We start from the raw sequence: 22,225 nt of genomic DNA, 5'->3' as shown, positions 1-22,225 counted from the left end.
CTAGGATTATAGGCATGCACCACTGCACCTGGCTCTCTATACTAGAGTACAGAATGTGAAACCAGGCAGCCTGGTTTCAAACCAAAAAAAATATATATATATATATATATATGACATTGAGCAACTTAATACCTCTCTGAGTTTCCTTGTGTATAAAATGGATACAAAGAGATTGCTAAAAAGAATAAATGATTCCATATACATAAATACCACAGTAGAGTTTCTGACACATGGACTTCAATAGGTGTAATATAATTAGAAATCCTGTCACATGTTCTTTTCAATCTGCTCTTTGCAGTTTGATTCTGCAAAGACACAGATTATAGAATCCTGAACCATGTTATCCTGCCTCCAACAAAACATTCTGTGATTCTGTTCTTGATTTCTACAATACTTACAGTCTATATTGCAAAACCTAGGGTTGTTTTTGATGCCCTGTATTATTCTCTAGTTGCTACACTGCTCCTCCAGTTATAGAGGAGCATTGAGCACATAGTTTTGGTTTCAGATAAACCTATATCTCCCTTCCCTCTGCTCACTCTGCTCCAGTCTTTTTTTTTTTTTATCTTATTGGTTTTCAGTGGACACAATATCTTTATTTTACATTTATGTGGTTCTTAGGATGGAACCCAGTGCCTCATGCATGCTAGGCAAGCACTCTACCACACGGCCACATCCCCAGCCCCTTTTGGGCTTTCTTCCATTCCTCAAACTTACCAAATGCTCCTATACCACAGGGCACTTGTGCCTACTGTGGTCTCTGCCTTGACTGCACTTCCTCCGGGTTGGTGTCTCCGTGGTTTGTTCCTATGCTTCATTCTGGCATCAGCTCAACAGAACCAAAGAGCCTTTCCCTCCAGCTAAGATGGTGACCCCCCTCATTCCCTAGTTATGTGCCTTGCTTTATGCTTCCTCATGACACACATAATCACTAGACGGTTCATTATGGACTTATTTACTAGCCTGTGTATATTTAGCCAGTCCATACTGGAATATAAACTCCACAGGGTTGGAATTCAATAAAATTGAAATGGTAATTGTTAGCCAGTTTGTTGTGCACACAGAACAAGACATTATATAAAATAGTGAAATCTTTGTAAATATAAAAGGAAAACGTGAAAAAGAAAATTCCGAACACACAGCAAATGTTCATTTTCTCCCTCTTCTCATCAGAAAAGAAGAGGGTGGGTATGTTTTGCTTTTCCTATATCCCTACCACCAATGACACCCCACAATCAGGGTCCCAGAGACTGGAGAAGAATGAATAGTAACTCTTCCATTTTATGGTCACTATTTAGGTTAACAGTAAAAATCATCACATTTTAGTTAGATTTTTTAAATACTTTGTTATGAAGATGTAAAAATATACTTTTTATAAGAACACTGAGTGAGATTAAATAAGAATGCTTGTGAAATGGAATTCTTTTGAGTAAATGATTTTTCTAGTTTATCAACTTATTTTCTTTAACCCACTGCTGTTGAACATCTTTCTCTCTGATCTTAATGCAGTTTCTCTCCTTAGTAAAAAACATGAAACATAAATCCAGCTTCATCTTATGACTGAGCATAGTTTATTGGTTGAGGGTCATTGTTATGGACACCAAATTTCATTTGATATAATTGAAGATACTGAAGATACAGATTATTGGCCTGACTCTATTTTAACCTGGAGACAAACCAAAGTGATTACTTTCTCCAATTAAAGTAGTGAAGGTTCATAATTGTCTCTTGTTTGTCACATTTTTAATAGTAGATATTTCACACAAAAACAATCTATTTAACAAGAGTTTTGTATTAAGTTTCACTTGATAAATTTAAAGTTTTTTAGTTTGTTATTAACATCACAAAGAAATAACCAGTGTTAAATAAGCAATACAATTTAAAATTTGAAAAGTGATTCCATACTAAAAGTGATTTTTAAAATAATTCACACAACTCAAATTAAATTGCCCTATTCTCACCTAATAATAATAACGAAGTATCATCAGTAATTCACAAGATTGCTAACAATATATTTTCATTGCTTTCATTATTAAATAATGCCTTGACTTGGTCTCACTATCTATAGTAACCCTTAAGCACCTTCAAGTGCAAATCATCTTTCTGAGAGAAAAGATGCACATAAACTTGGTGTTTTTCTAAACATCTTGGCCCTAACTCACAAGTCAACAGAGTACTGAAACAAACAAACAAACAAAAAATTAAACGGTGATTACATTTGAATATCTCGGCTATCATTTCTGAGTTGACTTTGGTAAGAACTGACTTCACTTCTCTGAAATTTAGTTTCTTCATCTGTTTTGGACATCCAAATAAAACCTTAACAGAATGATGTCAAGATAACACAAGAGATTATTGAAAGTGCCATGTATTTAGAAATGCCAGAATTATGTTCATCCCCACCCCAATCCCCTCTGTCCAGGACATGAAACACCTAAGTTCAGAGCACTTTCACTGTCCTCTGTCACTTCACACACAGTCACTGAGTTTCCACAACATGTCAGGCATTAAGCAAGATTTGGGGATACTCTGACAATGAAAATACACTCTTTTCTGAAGGAGCTCCTAAATCAAAGGACTAGATGATATTCTGACTACATATGATTTTGTTTGATAATCAAATATTTCCCCCAAAAAGAAATAATGCTCAGGTTTCTACAATATGTATGATTCACAAACTATGTTGTAATATAATACCCAGTGAATTACCTCACTGCTCAGATCAGTGAAGGACTGTGATATAATCCTACTAGCTCAGTTGTCTGTCTCCATCAGGGCACCAAAAGGCACCAGTTACACAAGATGCAGGATGATTGCAGAATGTTCTACTTCCCCAAACTGCATTTAATGGATAATGGAACAAAAGTAGGACTGAACCATTGCTTCTCTTTGGTTCCTTCTGCATTTATTTTTCATAGTCTATTCATTTGGAGTGTTTGCTCTAAATAACATGAATTAAGCTCTTGTTTTAGTTACTGTTACCACTGCATTCTATAGTTACATCCAATAACTTGATGATTCTTTTAAATAATGGGTTCTTTTAGTACCTGTAATCCAAATCATTCCCACATTGTCCCAGGTCCTAGTAATTTGAATCATCATTGCTTATCTTTTAAGAAAAACTAATTTCATTTAGAGCTGGGGTGTCAAACACTTTTATATGCTTAAAAGCTCATATTTTTCTCACAAAATGACTGCCAGTAATTTAAAATAAAGGAAAGTGATTGTAAAGCTTATCTTTTTGTTTGAAATGTGTCTTTACATGGAGAGATGACTGCCATATGAGGCCAGAGCAAAGGGAATAGATCTTACTCTGAAACTGGGTAATGGGTTGAAGACAACAAATGTTTGGAACAATTCTACTACTTGCTCTCAGTAAATCTTGAAGAGCTTCACAAAAGGCTTTGTACATACCACAACACAATATAAGAAATACAGTGCTGGGCTGTATAATATCTCAGTGGTAGAGCCCTTGCCCAGCATCTTCTATTAGACCCTGGATTCCATCTCTAGCACTGAGAAAAAATAAAAATGAAGAACAAGAAAAAAGAGACAGAGAAAAATATGATGAATCAATGAATATAGTCTACTCACTAATTTCCTTAAATTCAATCATATAGAAGATATCATCATCATCATCATCATCATCATCATCATCATCATCGATCCCTATAGCTACAGCAAAACCCCTACCCAGGAATGATAAAGGGACATGTTTCTGTCTTGAGCCCAGGTCCAAATCCTGTCTTCAACTTGGTTCTGTGACCTTGCTCTGAATCCAGTTTTTAGCTTTCTCTAGTTCCTTCTCCACCCTTTTCTGGTCCTTCTTTGTAATTACCAACTGCAGAATTTCTGAGCCTTCATGAATAACCACCTGCATAGAACATTTATCAGCTTTGTATTTACAAATACTTTAGTTTATTTTTCCCTAATTCTGAACAAGTACCAAAATTTCCATTTCAAATTGTTCCCCAAATGCACAAATGACTGTTGTAGATACACATACAAGCATGTGTGCTACAAATGCTATAGACAGGGGGTATTCTCTCTCTTCCTGACTTTCAACAGGACAACAGCAGCTCCAGATCAGGGTTCCTACCACCACCTAATTCTTTGCTTTCCCAATCAGGAGACTACAGGAACTTTGGAACTTTCCTAAAATTCATCAGAATATCCATGTGCTATGGGGTGTTTCCTAAAAATCTGTATGTTGAAAGCTAACCCCCAATGTAAGAGTCTTTAGAAGTGTGGCCTCTGGAAGGTGATGAGGTCATGATTGGGAAGCCCTTATAAATAGGACTGATGCCCTTACGGAGGAGAATTCAAAGGAATCCCCACCCTCATGAAACCCTGTGAGGGTGGTTACAGTGAAAACACTTCTGCCTATAACGTTTCCCTCACCTGCCACCAAATCTACAAGTACCCTGATCTGGGACTTTCCAGCCAGAAGGACATTTATTTCTTACAGTTCATAAACTGCCCAGCCTATGGTGTTTTATAATAAAATCCCAGACTAAAACACCATGACAGACACTCTGGGGAGAACAACCTACTTTCTGAAGTTTATAGCTCAGTGGTTTTCACTGCCTGTGTGGTTGAGGCAATCACAGTCTGCTACCCTAGAAAATTATTATCAACTACTGTTTCAAAGATATACTTCCTTTGGGGTAAATATTTCTTCAGTTTTATTTAGGGTAGTTTCTGTGTACAGGGCCTCAGTTTTCTAAACTTCTTCACAAAACCACACTTCCTTAAAATGGCACAATTTTTAAAAGAAGGAGAGTCTCAACTTCTCACCTTATTTGACATGAGCATTGAAAACAATCCATTGCCAGGTCCTTGTTGAGTGCTAACTTTTCACCCTTCTTTCTTTCCTATTAACAGTGATTTATAATAAGTATCTATTGTTGTGATTTTTATTTGTCAGTATATACTAGGCAAAAATGGTAAGAGCTCTTTTTAAAAAGTACTTCTGATTCAAGATTCCCAGTTTAGGGTTATTTTCATTTACTAAGAAGGAAAAAAAACAAAAGGCTGGTTTTATGAAAAAATAAATAAAATTGACAAACCCTTAGCCACCCTAATGAAAAAGAGAAAGAAAACTCAAATTACTAAAATTCATGATGAAAAGGGAAATAATATAATAGTCACTATTGAAATACAAGAGACAATTAGAAACTACTTTGAAAATGTATACTCCAGTAAAATAGAAAACCTAGAAGACACCAACAAATTTCTAAAGGCATATGACCAACCCAAACTGAGTCAGGAGGACATACACAATTTAAACAGATCAATTTCAAGCAAGGAAATAGAAGATGCCACCAAAAGCCTACCAACTAAGAAAAGCCCAGGACCAGATGGGTTCACAGCTGAGTTCTACAAGACCTACAAAGAAGAATTAATACCAATACTCCTTAAGTTATTCCATGAAATAGAAAAGGAGGGAACCCTTGCAAACTCCTTCTGTGAAGCTAGCATCAACCTGATACAAAAACCAGGCAGAGACACATCAAGGGAAGAAAATTTCAGACCATTATCCCTGATGAACATTGATTCAAAAATTCTCAATGAAATTTATACAATTATTTCTTGTACTTTAAGAGTCTTTAAGGAAGCTGGAGCCTAATCTGACGTGATGAAGATTTGGGCCTACTTTTGTATGCAAATTGCATATAAAAACATATTAAAAAATAGTACACCATGATCAAGTGGTGTTCATTCCAGGGATGCCGGGTTGGTTCAACATACAGAAATTAATAAACATAGTTCAACACATCAATAGAGTTAAAGATAAGAACCATATGATTATATCAATTGATGCAGAGAAAGCATTTGACAAAATACAGCACCATTTCATGTTCAAAACACTAGAAAAACTAGGGATGGTAGAAACATACCTCAACATTGTAAAAACTATTCTAAACCCAAGACAAACATCATTCTAAATGGAGAAAAATTGGAAGCATTCCCTCTAAAAACTGGAACATGACAGGAATGCCCCTTTTTTAAACCAATTCTATGGAATATAGTCTTCAAAACTCTAGCCAGAGCAATTAGAAAGATGAAAAAAATTAAAGGGATACAAATAGGAAAAGAAGAACTCAAACTATTATTAGCCTAGAAGATTATTATCAACTATTGTTTCAAAGATATAGTATCCTGATGACATGATTCTATACTTAGAGGATCCAGAAAACTTCTAGAATTAATAAATTAATTCAGCAATGTAGCAGGATATAAAATCAATATCCATAAATCAAATGCATTTCTATACATCAGTGATGAATCCTGTGCAAGAGAAATTAGGAAAACTACTCCATGCACAATAGCCTCAAAAAAAAAAAAAAACTTGGGAATCAACTTAATAAAAGAGGTGAAAGACCTCTACAATGAAAACTACAGAAACTAAAGAAAGAAATAGCAGAAGTCCTTAGAGGATGAAAAGATCCCTCAAGCTCTTGAATAGGCAGAATTAATATTGTCAAAATGGCTATATTTCCCAAAGCACTATACAGATTCAATGCAATTTCAATTAAAATCCCAACATCATTCCCTATAGAAATAGAAAAAGCAATTGTGAAATTCATCTGGAAAAATAAGAGACCCAAAATAGACAAAGCATTCCTTGGCAAGAAGAGTAAAGCAGAATGCATCACAATATCAGACCTTAACCTGTACTACAAAGCTATAGTAACAAAAATGGCTTGGTATCCGCACCAAAATAGACACATAGACCAATGGTACAGAATAGAAGACACAGAGACAAACCCACATAGATACAGTTGTCTCATATTAGACAGAGGCACCAAAAACATACATTGGAGAAAAGATAGCCTCTTCAACAAATGGTGCTGGGGAAACTGGAAATTCACATGTAGCAAAATGAAACTAAACCCCTGTATCTCACCATGCACAAAACTCAACTCAAAGTGGATTGAAGTCCTAGGAATTAGACCAGAAACCCTGCACCTGATAGAGGAAAAAGTAGGCCCAAATCTTCATCACGTCAGATCAGGCTCCAACTTCCTTAACAAGACTCCTAAAGTGCAAGAAATAAAATCAATAATCAGTAAATGGGATGGACTCCAACTAAAAAGCTTGTTCTCAGCCAAAGAAATGATCAATGAAGTGAAGAGAGAGCAGACATCTTGGGAGCAAATTCTTGCCACAGGCATGTCAGATAGAGCACTAATCTCCAGGATATGTAAAGAACTCAAAAAACTTAACAACAACCAAAAAAAACAACTCAAACAATAAATGGGCTAAGAGCTGAACAGACACTTCTCAGAAGATGATATACAATCAACCAACAAATATATAAAAAAAGTTCAACATTTTTAGTAATTATAGAAATGCAAATCAAAACTATTCTAAGATTTCATCTCACACCGGTCAGAATGGCAGTTAGCAAGATTACAAATAACAATAAGTGTTGGCAAGGCTGTGGAGGAAAAAACACACTCATACATTGCTGGTGGGACTGCAAATTGGTACAACCACTCTGAAGAACGGTATGGAGATTCCTTAGAAAACTTGGAATGGAAATACCATTTGAACCAGTTACTCCACTCCTCAGTCTAAACCCAAAGGACTTAAAAACAGCATACTATAGTAATGCAGCCTCATCAATGTTTATAGCAGCTAAATTCACAATAGTAGCTCAACTGTGGAAGCAACCTAGATGCCCTTCCACAGATGAATGGGTAAAGCAACTGTGGTATATGTACACAATGGAATATTACTCAGCACTAAAATAGAATAAAACTATGGCATTTGCAAGTAAATGGATGGAGTTGGAGAATAACATGCTAAGTGAAGTAAGCCAATCCCCAAAAACCAAAGGCCAAATGTTCTCTCTGGTAAGTGGATGCTGATCCATAATGGTGGGGGTTGGAGAGAATGTAGGAACTCTGATTAGGCCAAGGGGAGGGAGTAAAGGGGAGGGGGCACTGGGTAGGAAAGATGGTGGAATGAGACAAACATCATTACCCTAGGTACATGTATGACTACACATGCGGTGTGACTCTACATCATGTACAACCAGAGAAATGAAAAGTTGTGCTCCATTTGTGTACAATGAATTGAAAAGCTTTCTGCTGTCATGTTTAAGTGATTAGAACTAATTTTAAAAGCTTTACAAAATGGTAAAAATTGTATTTTGCAACATCTATGTATAAAATATTAAATGAAAACATCAAAAATGTTATTTCATCTGTATAGTTTTGATTCAATTAATCAAAAATTGAAAAATACATCCTTTATTCATGAGTCTAATCAATTGGTGGGCCAGTTTTACCAACATTTAAGCAGGCTAATAATATAATTAATATAAGTTTAGTATATTTATAATATGAATAATATAGTAAATATATATATATTGCTATCTAATATATTATCTCATGTTCTATACAAAATTTTCCCTCTCTATATAACAAAGAAATATTTCAGAAATCTTTTTCACATTTTTTTCTCCTGTAATGTTTGAGGCTTTACCTTGTACATAGTGGTTGGTTGTGAAAATGCAAGTCAAAACAAAACATTTGTATATCCACGTTTACTAAGTGTCCACTAGCAAGGAAAGTTTCCACTTCTGCAGCTATGAATCCAATACTCAGAAAACAAGAGGGTGCAATGAGTTCTCATTATTTTGTTGTGTTGTCTGCCCTCAAAACCTCATCACAAAGAGATGAGTATTCATCATGGAGTTTAAGGCACCTCAGAGAGGATGTTTGGTGCTATTATAAGAGAACCCAGAGAGATCCCTCACCCCTCACACGAAACCATGAGAGTTTACAGCACAAACATGGCTGCCTAAGAGGAGGGTCCCACCAGTCTTTGAACCCAGAGGTGCCTTGATCATGGACTTCCCAGGCCCCAGAATTATAATAAATAAAGGATCTTTCACTGCCAACTTCATAACCTCGTCTGGTAGAGTTAACAAACCAAACAGTAATATTCTAATTCCTGTGCAGGCAGAATAGAGGCCTCCCAAGAGGGTCACCTTCCCATCTCCAAAACCTGTAGATATGTTATTCTGCGTAGCAAAGGGGAATTAGGGATGTATGTGGAGTTAAGGTTCCTAACAATCTGACTTTAAAATAAATTATTCTGGCTTATTCGGGTGGACTCAATGCAATCAGGATGGTCCTTAAATGTGTTTGAGAGAGGCAGAAGAAAGAGTCAGAAAAAAGCAATGTGATGAAGGCTAGAAGGGACCAAGGGATATAGGTGGATTCTAGAAGCTGGATAAGGCAAGTTGATGGATTTTCACCCAGACACTACAGAAAGGAAAGCAGCCCTGCTGGCTCCTTCACTTCTAGTCCAGGGAAAACCATATCAGATTTGTAAACTACAAAGCTGTAAGATAATAAATTCATGTTGCTTTTTGCCACTAAGTTTATACTAATTTCATGGCAGCAGCAGAAAATTCACACAGTGCCCAGCATTTTTTTTTAATTCTGAAAGCCAACACTTTAATACAGAAATAATTTGACAATGTGTTTTTACATATTCCATTTCTTAATGAGATTTTTAACTGACCTCCACAATTAAATGGCCAAATATTTTCTGCCAGTGGAATGAACACAATGACCTAATTAAAATCTAAGGTCTGACAGTACACTAACATGCCAACGCTACCACACAGCTGAGTTCTACTTTATAAAAACCATCTCCCAAGGATTTATCTTGAGTTTACTGTCTGAATTGTAACTCGGTATAAGCAAATAGTTCATGAGGAGAGTTCCTGTTTTCTAAAGCTAATAATTGAAAAAAGGAAAGGTCTATAGTAATGTAATTCTTTGTATCATCATTTTGCAGTCCCCTGGTGAAATAATTCATACTGGTCAGGAATCAGCAAACTTCAGCCAAGAGCCATTCTGTTCACTGTTGGCTTTTCTTTGCCTAGGAGGTCTGAGTGATGTCTTAGTGAATAATGTTGAGAAAAATCAAAAGAAGAAGAATATTTTGTGGCATGTAAAACCTATATGAAATTCAAATTTCAGTATTTACAAATGATGCTTTATTAGAACACCATGGTGCCCGTTTATTTCCAGAATGTCTATGGCTGCTTTTGCTCTATGACAGCAGAACTGAGTAGTTGTAAGAGACCTGATGGCACATAAAACTTTAAATATTTACTCTTTAGCCCTTTACAGAAAAAGCTTGCCAACTCCTGCTCTAAGCAATAATCAATGGTAGCTAACCCACAAAATAAGAGGCAACCAGATGCCTGTGAACTATTCTTGCCAAACAAATCAAAACTGATCAAGGTCCCTGGTTAAACTCCCAGTTCATGGGAAATACAACGAACAGAGGAACATGTAAGATGACACCTCTGGGGTGTATTAACAAATTATATAACGGGAGAAACTCTACAGGATAAACATATTTTCTCTGACAAATAATTTTCAAAGAAAAAAAGATTGAAATAGGAAAGCTATAGATTAAAAAGGACCATTACAATATGCCATTTAAAGCTGAATTTTTATTCAAACAAACTGAGGGCAAAAAAACAAATTATGAAATAATCAAAAATGTAATCCTAACTTCCTATTTGTATGGGCATTAAGAAATTAATTTATTTTAATTTCAAAATAGTGTTACACTTTTGTTTTATTTATTAAGGGACCCTTAGGGGTATAGGGATGTAGCTCAGTGGTAGATCTTCTTCTTAGCATGTGCAAGTCCCTGTGTTCAATCTCTATTAACCAAATAAATAAAAAATACAGAGCCCTCATCTTTCAAATGTTTTTAGATAAAGTGATATAATACCTGAGATTATCTTGCAAATCTGGAGGGAAGAAATAAAAAATTGGAATATAAATTGAAGCTAGTTATAGGCTTATTATTCTATTTCCTCTACTTTTGCATATGTTTGAAATTTTCCATAATATACATATTTTAAAGGGCATTCTTTCTCAAAGGATTTCAGCTTCAAAAGAGAATAATTTTATAACGATGATTTATCTCAAAGCATAAAGAAACCAATAATAAAATGCCAAAAGCAAAAGGTATGCTGTATCTCAATATATATGAATTTCACATTTTAGTTCCAAAAATGTCAATAAATTTACCTTCAGTAAAAACATATAAGAATAGGGATTTCAAATAACAAGATTTGCTATGGAAAGCAATACCTTTGAAAAGACAAGCTGATTTTATTTTTTTAAAGCACTTTCAAAACCACAAGTCCCATGCAATCATTAGCCTTGTATTTCCTTTTGGCTTTACCCAACAAATTTCTAATTTCAGAAAAAATAAATATTGTAAACAGTATTTCCCTGTCAAACCAGGGCAGCTGCTGCTTTAGATACTTGTCATAATATCTCCAGTTAACTCTAAGAGTTACTTAGGTAACTGCTTTCATTTAATGAGTAGCTCAGACCAGACTGAACTAGCTATGCATATGATATATGTATCATTCATACTTCATCTTGGGGGCAGGCATTTCCATCCTCATTTTATGATGAAAGACCTAAGACACAGAAATATTAAGTTGCAAAACCAATGAATGAACAGAGTCAGAATGCAAATTGATGCTGTCTAATTCGAATGTTTATAGAGTCTTACATTGGCAGACTAGCACTGCTGCCTTTTATCCCCTTGAAAAATGTTGTCTCAATTTAGAGATTAGGTCTAGACAAGCTTACTGTTAAAGGAAAAAAAAAAGTCTAAAGAAGGAGAAACCTCCCCATCTTTGTGTCTTCAAAATAACAACATCAGTTCCTGAGTTTAAACGCTTTCAAAAGTATTTGCAAGTTAAGGAACAAAGAGACAAGCAAAAAATTATGTTCACTGAATATATGGTCTGTAATGGCAAAATTAATTAATTAATTAATTAAAATAAATTTTGTCCCTAAGGGAATAAACTATATGTAGTATAAACATACTTTGGAAAATATGCTGCATCTATATATATAATCCCTCAATATACCTCAAAAAGCATAATGTTGAATTGAAAAATTATGAATAATGCATACTATACAACACAATTCATTTTAACCACACATAGTCACAATAGTTACATATCTTTATGAGTACATCATTATGTAATAATACATAAATATGTATATTTTTAATTGTTTGAGAATGAACTTTGATTTGAGAGTATTTCTTACCTTTAAGGAAAAATATCAAGAGAATGGAAGGGAGATTGCTTAGCTATATTTATAATGTTTTCTTTCTTTTTAAAAGATATGAAGAAAAGACAACAAATTATAAACCTTTATTTAATATATGTCAAGATTATGACAACCCTCTTCATAATATTGTCTATAATATTTGTATATTGGAGACTATTTAAGCTTTAAATAAAAAATAAACTGCTATAAATATGTTTCCTTTACAAGAAAAGAATCCTGAGTGAATATTAAATTCAGTAGGTAAGGAAGAAGGACTGTTCTAATAGAAATGGTGAGACATCCAAATTATTCTGGGTTAGTTTTTCATCCCTATGACCAAAGTGCCTAACACAAATAATTTAGCTGGGAAAAAGATTTATTTTGCTTCACAATTTCAGAAGTTTCATTGCATGGACAGCTAGTTCCATTGTTTTGGGCCTGAGGTAAGGCAGAACATAATGGTAGAAGGCTATTGAAGATGAAAGTTTTTAAACTCAAGGCAGCCAGGAAACAGAATGTGTGTGCAAGGAAGAGGTCAGGGACAACATATAGTCCCCAAGTGCAGACCCCTATTGACCAGACTCCTTCAGTCATGTCCCACTTGCCTACAGTTTGAACCACCACCTCTCAGTAGTCCATTCAAATTATTAATTCATCAAATGGATTAATCAATTTAATTAATTAATTAATCCATTGTGGACATGCTGCTTTGGAGACTGAGATTTTTATCACCTGAGGGTGGGGAGTTCTGAGTTGTTCGTCAGTGGTAGATCACTTGCCAGGCATGCATGAGGCTTTACGTCTTGATTCCTCAGCACTGCACAAATAAAAGAATGCTAACATATGACTTTGTGGAACAGTATAGATACAAATCAAGAGATCTTACTGAAGTTTAGGTAATTTCCCAAATCCCTTGGTATATTTGAAGAGGTCATAGAAAGACATAAAATGATATTTCAGCAATCTCTAAATTATTGACAAGGAAAACCATAAAAATACATATTTTCTTGCATGACAACTTGAAAATTAATACACTAACATTAACATTAGCTAAATATTACTAAGTAAAACCTGCAAAAGAATCAATAATCAGGTCCAACTTCCACCAGGCAAGTGTATGAAGACAAAGAGATAAGGCAAAACTGAATATAAGACAAGAAAAAGTAGGTCTTCAACTCTCCCATAAAACGAATGACACCTCCCCTAAGCTGAATGACTAATTTTTCACTGAAATTATCTCTTCTACTTATCTAAAATTTCTTCTCCAATAAGTTCTTCTTTCCCAGGCTGGGGATGTGCCTCAGTGGTAAGTGCCCCTAGGTTCAATCCCAAGTACCACACACACACACACACACACACACACACACACACACACAAAAGTCCTCTTAGCCAATCAAAATGTTCAAATCTCTCTTAGCTTACAAAACAAGATATGTCCACCTCTATTTTTTTCCTTAATAGACTAGAGTCTGAAATCCACCTTATATGAATTGGATAGTATTACTTTTATTAACGTACTTATTAATAGATTAATTTATTTGAGTGCTTACTTTGTGACAGGTACTGTTCAAGGCTCTTGGTTGTATTAGTGAACAAAACAAAAAAATCTCTGGGGAACTTACATTCTAATGTAATAAATAATGGAAGTCCTAATGGGAATGCAGGAAATAGACAATTACACATGGTATGTACTTAGGTAGGTGTGTGGCACACAGCAAGCACTGCATAAGTGTCTGCTCTTACTGTTGTTACCTCTCTTTCCCCTCTATTTTGCCTCCCCTCCACTGTATTCAGGCATCTGCCTTGGTGACTCATTTCAAATGACTCTCCAAAACCTATCAATGCTTTCTCTCTAAATTGCCAGATCCAAGAAACTTTTTCTTCCTCATCTTCTGAGAATCAGGCATCATGTCTAGGAAGCTTTGCTCAAAATATCCCATCACTACCTTTAAAGAAGCATTGACTACTTTAAAGTTTGCTCCAGGTATCTGACTTATAAAACCTAGCATCAGAAATCTCTGTCTTGTTGTTTTACTTAAGCTTTCCTCCATAGTTAACTTCTCAGTTCTACTAGGGAAGCTGTCTAATACCTACCATGGTGCCTAACATTTTTTAAGTGCTCAACAAATGTTAGAATAAGTTTCTATAAACATTTTCTCTAATTCTTTCATTTTTGCTCTACCAGATCTCCTTTGGTTTTGCAAATGAAAGAAACAAAAAGTAAAATGAACACAGAGACCATCACAGCTGGTCTAATCAAATGAATATTATTATTATTTTTTGCTATTTATATTTTTAATGATTTGATTGTTTTTAAAGATCTCAATAAATAACGGCAGGAGGAACTGTTCTAATATATTTTGGAATAATTTGAAACCAATTTAAAACTATTGCCATGCAAATATATTTTATTCCCCAAATATAAAATGCTTGAAATATATGTTTCCTAATAGAGTCGTGAACCTCAAATTGAAGATGAAATTAAATTAATTAAACTAATTTTTTTTGCTATGGTAATGTTAAGGGAAAAAACCCTATTAGTTATTAAATTAATTTATTAGAAAGATATTTCAGAAATGCTTAAACACAATGGACCATTATCAGAAAATGTTTACTTCTTCATAAAAAAAATCATGATAACAAGAAAATACAACAGTATTCCTGAGCAATACAATATTGTTCTTTTCTTAATTTTTTTCAGCACAGTGAGACAAAAATCAACCTGTCAAGAAATGGTTTACTCAGTAATGGACTAGCACTGTAGGAGATTCGTTCTGCTTTCACCAGGGAAGCCCTTTGTATATCAAGAACAAACTATTAAGGGTTGAATGACACTGCAATAGCATGTTAGACACCGAAAGGGGGAAAAAAGGATTATTCTCACCAAGTTGCACTTGGTTCTACCACAGTCACCATGGAACCTTCCATCCACACAAACCTCAAGCAGGCACTGAGCTGACAAGAGTTTTTCTGACTTTAGCCCTGAGTTAAAATCAGCTTTTTCTTATTCATTTTCAGATCCTGAGGTATCCACCTTTTTGCAGGAAGAACTGGAAGTCATGTACTAGGTCCATTCCATGTCACAAATGGAATGAGGCTTATTCATGGGTTCTCCCCTGCACACACAGCATCTCAAACAGTGAGGGAAGAGTAGATCTGGTAACCAGCTGAGATGGACCTGCCTACTGTGGAGCACTGCTGATTTTATATACTCACTGCTGCTTCTATATGCTCTTAGTTGCCCACTTGCCTGCACAAGGTGTGACAGTCTACGGTTGGCACCTGCTGATCAGGGTAATTATAGCATTAGTGGAAGCAAGCATGCTAGCTAAGGTCGAAAAACAAGTCTAATTACAGATACTCTATCACTTCACTCCTTTGGAACTGTTTCTTCTTTTCTTCTTATACAAAACTTCCTCAGAGATTAAATTAAATTTGCATCTATTTGAAAACAAGTCTTGAAATAGTTGTGAGTCTAGAGGAAATCACCTTTTAAAATTAAAAACACATAATTCTGAATGAGCATTTGGTATTTGTAACACTAGACAGCACTTGCTGAATTACCTTCAATAGTTCTCCACGCATTTCTGTGCAGCTAAAATCAAAAATAGGAATGACAAACACAATACTTAAAGGAAAAATATGAAATTGAGATCTTACAGAAAGAAGTTTTAAATTATTTTTATGCCTATTGACAAACTCGACAAAACATTATTTAAAACACTAATATCCAGAAACTTAATTTGTAATCCAAAATTCAGATATTTAGCTTTCATACTGTTCTAATAAATTTGACATAAAATTCATTTGTTTATTTTAAAATACTTTCTAGATTTTAAAACAATCTCTGACCAATCTTAGAGATGAACAGTTTCCAAGGAAGGAATATTATTCAATTCTACCTCACCTATTAGAATTTTTTGATTGGGGTATAATTTGCCTACCAAAGCAATATAAATTCATAAAACTTCCATTAGGATTCCATGAACCCTAAAAAGAAGAAAGAAAAGTGACTTGCAAAAATATTTTCAAATCAACAAGGATTGATTTGTTGGGAATTCCCACAATTGTGGCCCCGACTTGAAAACACACCTTTTAAATGCCACCGTGAGGACTCAAAACAGCTACTGCCCCTTCTCCAGCTAGTGCTCCTTCTGCCAGAATAGAAGCAGATCCCAGAGAGCTCTGGCCAGGGATGGCACACATTGTCCTACGCCAGGCCTACCATACTCCCTGAAAAAAACAGAAGACCACACTCTACACACCAAAGAGATTGCCAGGAATGGAACTTCTGATTCTAATATGGCCATCAAAATCAGGGAGCCACTCAAACTCTAAGAAAACCCCTAGTTATCTAGACCTAAGTAAGTAGGAAATCTAACCAAAGTTGAGTCAAACCTCTCCTATATTTCACATTCAAAACGCTAATGACTCAAATCATAGAAAACAGTCCTCTGAGCAGCCAAGATTGTGACAGAACTCTCATTGCTGAAGTAAATATCTTCCATTTACCCTCATGTATGCTTGTTCTTTGTGAGAATGAAAAATAATGCAATTATTCAGTTTGGGTAAAGTGTCATGGGCTTTGCCATTCCCTGGGAATAACTTTAAATGGAAGTGATTTCTAGACTCTACTTAAAGCACAGAAGATAGAAACAAAGACTGCTTTAATAAAACTACTACATACTCATTGTATGTTCTTGAAAGAAATGAGAAAGATGTAACAAAGCCCCCATGTTTTATTTTTAACCAAATTTCCCCACATTTATCTATTTTGCTTTTAAAGGGAAGAAGAAGATTTTTCTTCAAGTGATTTTTATCAGAAGGGAAGTCACAGTATTTCTGAGTATAACACACAATGAAAAAGATGCCCAGCTACATCACAGAATATCTTATTCATCCATAATAACAAATGAAAAGCAATATTATTTACATAAAAAGCTTTAATCTCTAGAGTTTAATCTATTTTCCTGACACAAAATACAAATAAAGTTGAAAAAACACCAGCTCACCTTAAGTGGGAGAAAAATTGTTACCTTGAAGATTAATTAATAACTTTTATGAACTTGTCTGCTGCCATCATTATTCCCTCCCTCTTGTTTGCAAAAATAGACTGGATGTTTACTAATGAAGTCAAAAGTTTTGTTAACAACTAAAGGAATCAAATCTTGGCTAAAAACTATGATCCCAGGTGTAAGATTTATAAAACCTAATTATCTTCAGGTTTTTCTTGTTGTTTTCATTGTTATTGTTATTCTTGTTTAGACATGGGTCATTAAAATCACAGGTAGGAGATGTGTTTTTTATTTTTAGAACAAAATCCTAACCAAACTTGCCATGCAATATGAGAATAAGAACAGGATTTTGTCATAACTGGTTCTTAGCTGAATTAGTAATGTTTCACTTAACAAACACTCTAGAGTAATACAGCACTGTCGTCACCCTAAGAAAGCAGGAAGACAGCTACTTTCCAGATGTATCTGGTTGTCATGGCATCCTCTTATGCCCTCTCACACTTAATATTTTAGGTAAGAAATCTGCAAGCTATTTAGTCTAACTTATAACATAGTTATATGAAAACTGAATATGTTTCTCATATAGACTATTCACACACCTGTTGAACAGAATCAAAGAAGCAGCATGAGAAGTTCCTTAGAATAACACTTGGACTTTTATATAAAAGGGGATAAAATTAATTCTTAATTCACATAATTGATTCTAAAAGTATCTTAAATTTTATATTTTCTATGAAATTATTTTTGAAAACCCTATCTTCATATCAATAGTCTCCTCTCTAGACATTCTCAAGTCTGCCTTTCTAAATAAACAATATTTCTATGCCTGAAATAAAAATAATACATTTTAAGTATACTGAATCCATATTTAGATGAAAAAGCTGCCCGCAAGAGATATTAGATATTTGAGAAAAAAATCCCCAAACTTTACATTTTCTGCTACTAGTTTTTGTAAACAAGCAAGCAAACAAAAGCAATATGCTAAAATTGTGTTTATATTTATTCTCTGGAAGTAATGTTTAAACAACCTACATTTTAGAGATTTGTAATCCTTCAATAACCACCCCTCAAAAACATAACAGGGTTACATTGCTCATACTATAGTATACAATGCTATGTATCAACCATTCTTTAAATTAATTCAAATTCTCTTCACTATGCAATATCTGCATCAGTCCCTGTAGATGTAAAAAAAATTAAGTACAGATACATAAGCTGATATTCAAAATGATGTTTCAGAAGTTGAAAGTGGTATACCCTCCTTCGCCATGAGCAACAGGAGTGCTATGCAACTCTCTTCTAGAACAGAGTTCTCTCCCTCTACTACAGGGAAACAGATAATATTTAAATACTAAAAATGCAAATACTTCTCTACACACAAGATGCCGATATTAATTTCACTTGAGTGCTTTTATTGCACCAATTAGACATTGAAGAGGATTTGACACATGGGAAAACTGTTTTGTGAATGCGGTATATGTTGAACAGTAGGATTATAAGCACCTGGGTTATTCTTGCTATTCTCTGCATGCAAATGACTTCTGCAAACAATTAAACGCACCCATTAAAATAGTGGGAGAATGAGATAGAAAGAGCAAGTGTTGAATAAAAATATGGCATGCCCTTCCTATTCCGCCCTCATTCAGCTGATGCCAAGTACCTTCAAACATGGGGCACAGACCCTCGAGGACGTACACATGAGTCACAACAATGCACTCGACAACATCTCACACGCTCTGTTAATTACAAAACTCTAATGATCTGACAGCGAGCCCTTCTCCTCTCAAACATGTTTTCCATTTTTGCAGAGACGTCAGGGGACTCCCCTGGCTAAAGGGAGGGAAGGCGCTCCTTCTTGCCCCTCCTCACAGCCCCCAACACTTGTTTCATCAGAAGCGGCTCCACAAGTTCCTGGTTCGACCGCCTAAGGAGGCAAGTTCAGCACCATGGAAAGGGCTCGAGTCGCGCGCAGAGGGAGAAAGGAAAGAGAATACGTGGGCTTGTCCCCCGCCACTCACCGGCGTCTGCTGCGAAGGCAGTCCCGAGCGCTTGGTGGACCCCTGCTTGGAACTTAACCTTTTCCACGACTCGGCAAACCTGCCCCGGCTGGCGCTCCGGCTGCGCCTGCGGTTCTCCGCGCTGTCCTCGCGGTCCGAGCATCCCCGCTCCATTTCGGCTGCATCCTTCCACTTCTTCCCCATGCTAACTTGGCCTCTCTCCTCGGGGAAACGGCCCAGCGCCCTGCGCTCTTTGCCGCCTATGTCTCCAGCCTGCGCTCAGCTCTCGGTTGGCGCCGCCTTTGCCTCTGCTGGCTCCTGCCAGAGCCAAGCGCTGGGTTACCGCCGCCGCCAGCAGGCTGCGCTTGCGCCCGCGATTGGCTAAACTGTGGGCTGGGGCTGCGAGCGCCACCTGCGCCCAAGCCAGCTTCCTTTTGCGCCCCCAAATCACTCACACTCCGCAGCCGCAGCCTTCCCTGGGGGACCCACGGCCCACGCCTGGGGCTATGGATGCACCACCGGGTGGCTTCACGCAGTCGCCCCACCCCGCCCAGTCCCCCAGGGCTGGCGACCAACCTTGCCCTTTTCAGAGCTGCGGGCAGAAACCCGGGCACACACACTGCGTGGGTGGAGACTCCAGTAGTCTTAGACAAAGACAGCAAGCGTGCAACTTTGTCCTCTTTCCTTTGCTCTTCCCTTTCTTTTCCTTTCAACAACTGTCTTCTAAGTATCCGTGGGGAGAGTCCAGCTCATCTCCTTGTCAGATGCCACGCTAATTCTTTCTCGCGCTTGTTCAGATTAGCCCACTGGGCCTCAGACTTGGCTACACAAGGAAGTTACCTGAGTAGTTTTTCATTATAAATGTTTTTAAATGCTGATATTCCTTAGAGAATCTAATTTAATTGGCCTGACTCTGGCCTGGGAATCAGGATATTTAAAAGCTCCCCAAAGGGCTAAGGATTAACTCCGTGGTGGAGCTTTTGCCTGGCAAACTCCAGGCCCCAGAACTGCAAAAATCAAGTAAAACAAACAAAAAGCCCCTCCTCTCCTCCATCCACAATTAAGCCCCAAGGGCCTGTGGGGGAGGAGCAGAGGAGGGTTCTTGGAAGGGAAGAGGTTAGTGCTGAGGCATCAACTCATTTTTCTCTTCAGGGGTAGGAGTGGGTATTCAGTTTACCCTTTCGCTCCTGGAAAGAGATTGGGTACAGCAGTTGAGGATGATTGGAAATGGATTTGTGGTAGTATTACAGTGTGCTGTATATTCTTTGTCAACTCCACCTTGTCATCCTTTCATGTATTTGCCGTCTGCTCATTAGGAGAAAGTCAGGCAGTCTCCAAAGGCTTGTGTCGATTATTTTATCAGGCTGAGCTGTCCTCATGTTAAGGAATGCCTTGATCAGATGGAGAGGGCAGTTGGGGGGCATCACAAATTTTGTAATGCTTTTGCATTACAAAAGCTGAAACAATGTCCTTACTTATTATTAAAGGGGGTGAGGCCTAAAACCTCTCCTAGTTGAAAAAGGCTGACTTGTTGCTTATCTGTTGCAATAATAACAGATAAAATTTCATTTCTTTCCTAAATCAAGCATTCTCCCTCCTATTTGAATGCTGCCTGGTCCTCCCAGGGGGAAAGGGGAGGGGGGGTGAAAGAGGAGGGAAGAGGGTGAGAAATACTGAAGAAAATGTTGGTGTTGTGGTACAAGTTATGAAAATCACTGTCAGATGGTCAGTCTGATTAAGCAGAGGTTTTGGAATTGGCCTGTTTATGAGAATGGAATACAGAGTTCTAAAATCCCACAGGTGTGCACCTATGTGAACTGCTGCATTAGTAATAATCCTGTCAGTTTAAGCAAAAAGACTTAGGATGCATATATCTTAACTTTTTCAACAACCCTTTGTGTCCATAAATCACATATCCATATTAAACCAATGAGACTGCATAATGTTTGAAGCATCGGTGACATTTAATGGGATAGCCACAGGGTCCATTTTCTATTTTCTTGCTCCCTAGCTAAATTCATCAATTTGAAATTATTAATGACATTTCATAGAAATACAATAATTCGGTATAAATTTCAAATAAGACAAAATAATTATGCTGAGTTTATAAATTATACAGTTATGAGAACTAAATTGCAATTGGGAGTAGAATGAAAGTCCACAAATTAAGGCAAAGTAAATATTTGGTTTTTCCTTTAATTGCTTACAAAGAGACATAGAGATGAAAATCCTGTGTGCTAACCTGGATAACTCAAAAGTTTACCCTTTAGATGTAAGTGATAACATCCCTGAAAAGGAGCTAAGAAGGAGTCTTCTCAGATGTATCAAGGCACATCATCCAAGAACACTCACCTCATGGAGCCACAAGACCCTGGTTTCCCCATATCAGCCCGTTAAGAGAAAAATGACCCTGCCATCAAGGGTAGCTTTCATAAAAGACCTTACCAGCATGTCAATGAGCACTCAGAGCAGCTGGTGAGTTTTTTTAAATGTACTTAGAAAAATTTAATGATGAGTAGTGATTGCATATGGCATTTTTTTTAGCTGTTTGGTCTAAAAATGAGCTTTCAATTGCCCTTATCATAGAACACTGTTTTTAAAGGCTTGTTTGAAGATGATCTCTGCATTTCTTTTTTCGCTTGACAAGTAGCAAAAGTGCCTGGGAACTGTACAAAGAAGCTACATTATATATGATTCTAGACAAGCAAAAATGGGCCTTTTCCCCTTCTGATGTTCATTTGTCTTTCCAGAGATCCTAATGGACAGGAACTGGAAAGCTAGGTTGAAAGTCTATGATATTTCTTATGAAGTTAGCAGAGAATGGCAGTGTCAAAGCTAAGAACATGATGAAATCCCCAGGATTGAAATACTGGCATCAAGGCTAGAAACTGTTTCCATTCTCCAGAGCAGTTTAGCTTTACTAGAAAAGAATCACTGAGATTAAAACTGAAGGTTAATAAATTTTAAAATCAAATGGGAAGTATGACATGTCCTCATTCCTAGATGTTAAAGAAATAGCAAATTAATTACATAATATTAAGGCTCTTAAATGATTGATCTTTTATATAAAATGAAATGTTAATGTAGA

At 36.4% G+C, this 22,225-nt stretch overlaps 1 protein-coding gene across 4 annotated transcripts in view; it reads right to left on the bottom strand.

Annotated features, from left to right (window-relative positions):
• The window catches only part of Trpm3 (transient receptor potential cation channel subfamily M member 3), an 827,780-nt gene extending 808,439 nt beyond the window's left edge, over positions 1-19,341 (bottom strand). For all 4 annotated transcript variants that reach the window (XM_027940080.3, XM_027940084.3, XM_027940085.3 and 1 more), the window contains exon 1: positions 19,159-19,341. In XM_027940080.3, the coding sequence (XP_027795881.2) occupies positions 19,159-19,341 (183 nt within the window). The remainder of the gene's footprint in view (positions 1-19,158) is intronic.
• Between the last annotated feature and the right edge of the window lie 2,884 nt (positions 19,342-22,225).

This window comes from Marmota flaviventris, chromosome 13 (genome assembly GCF_047511675.1).
Source record: "Marmota flaviventris isolate mMarFla1 chromosome 13, mMarFla1.hap1, whole genome shotgun sequence".
NCBI lineage: Eukaryota > Metazoa > Chordata > Mammalia > Rodentia > Sciuridae > Marmota > Marmota flaviventris.
This window is presented reverse-complemented; position numbering and strand designations above follow the sequence as displayed.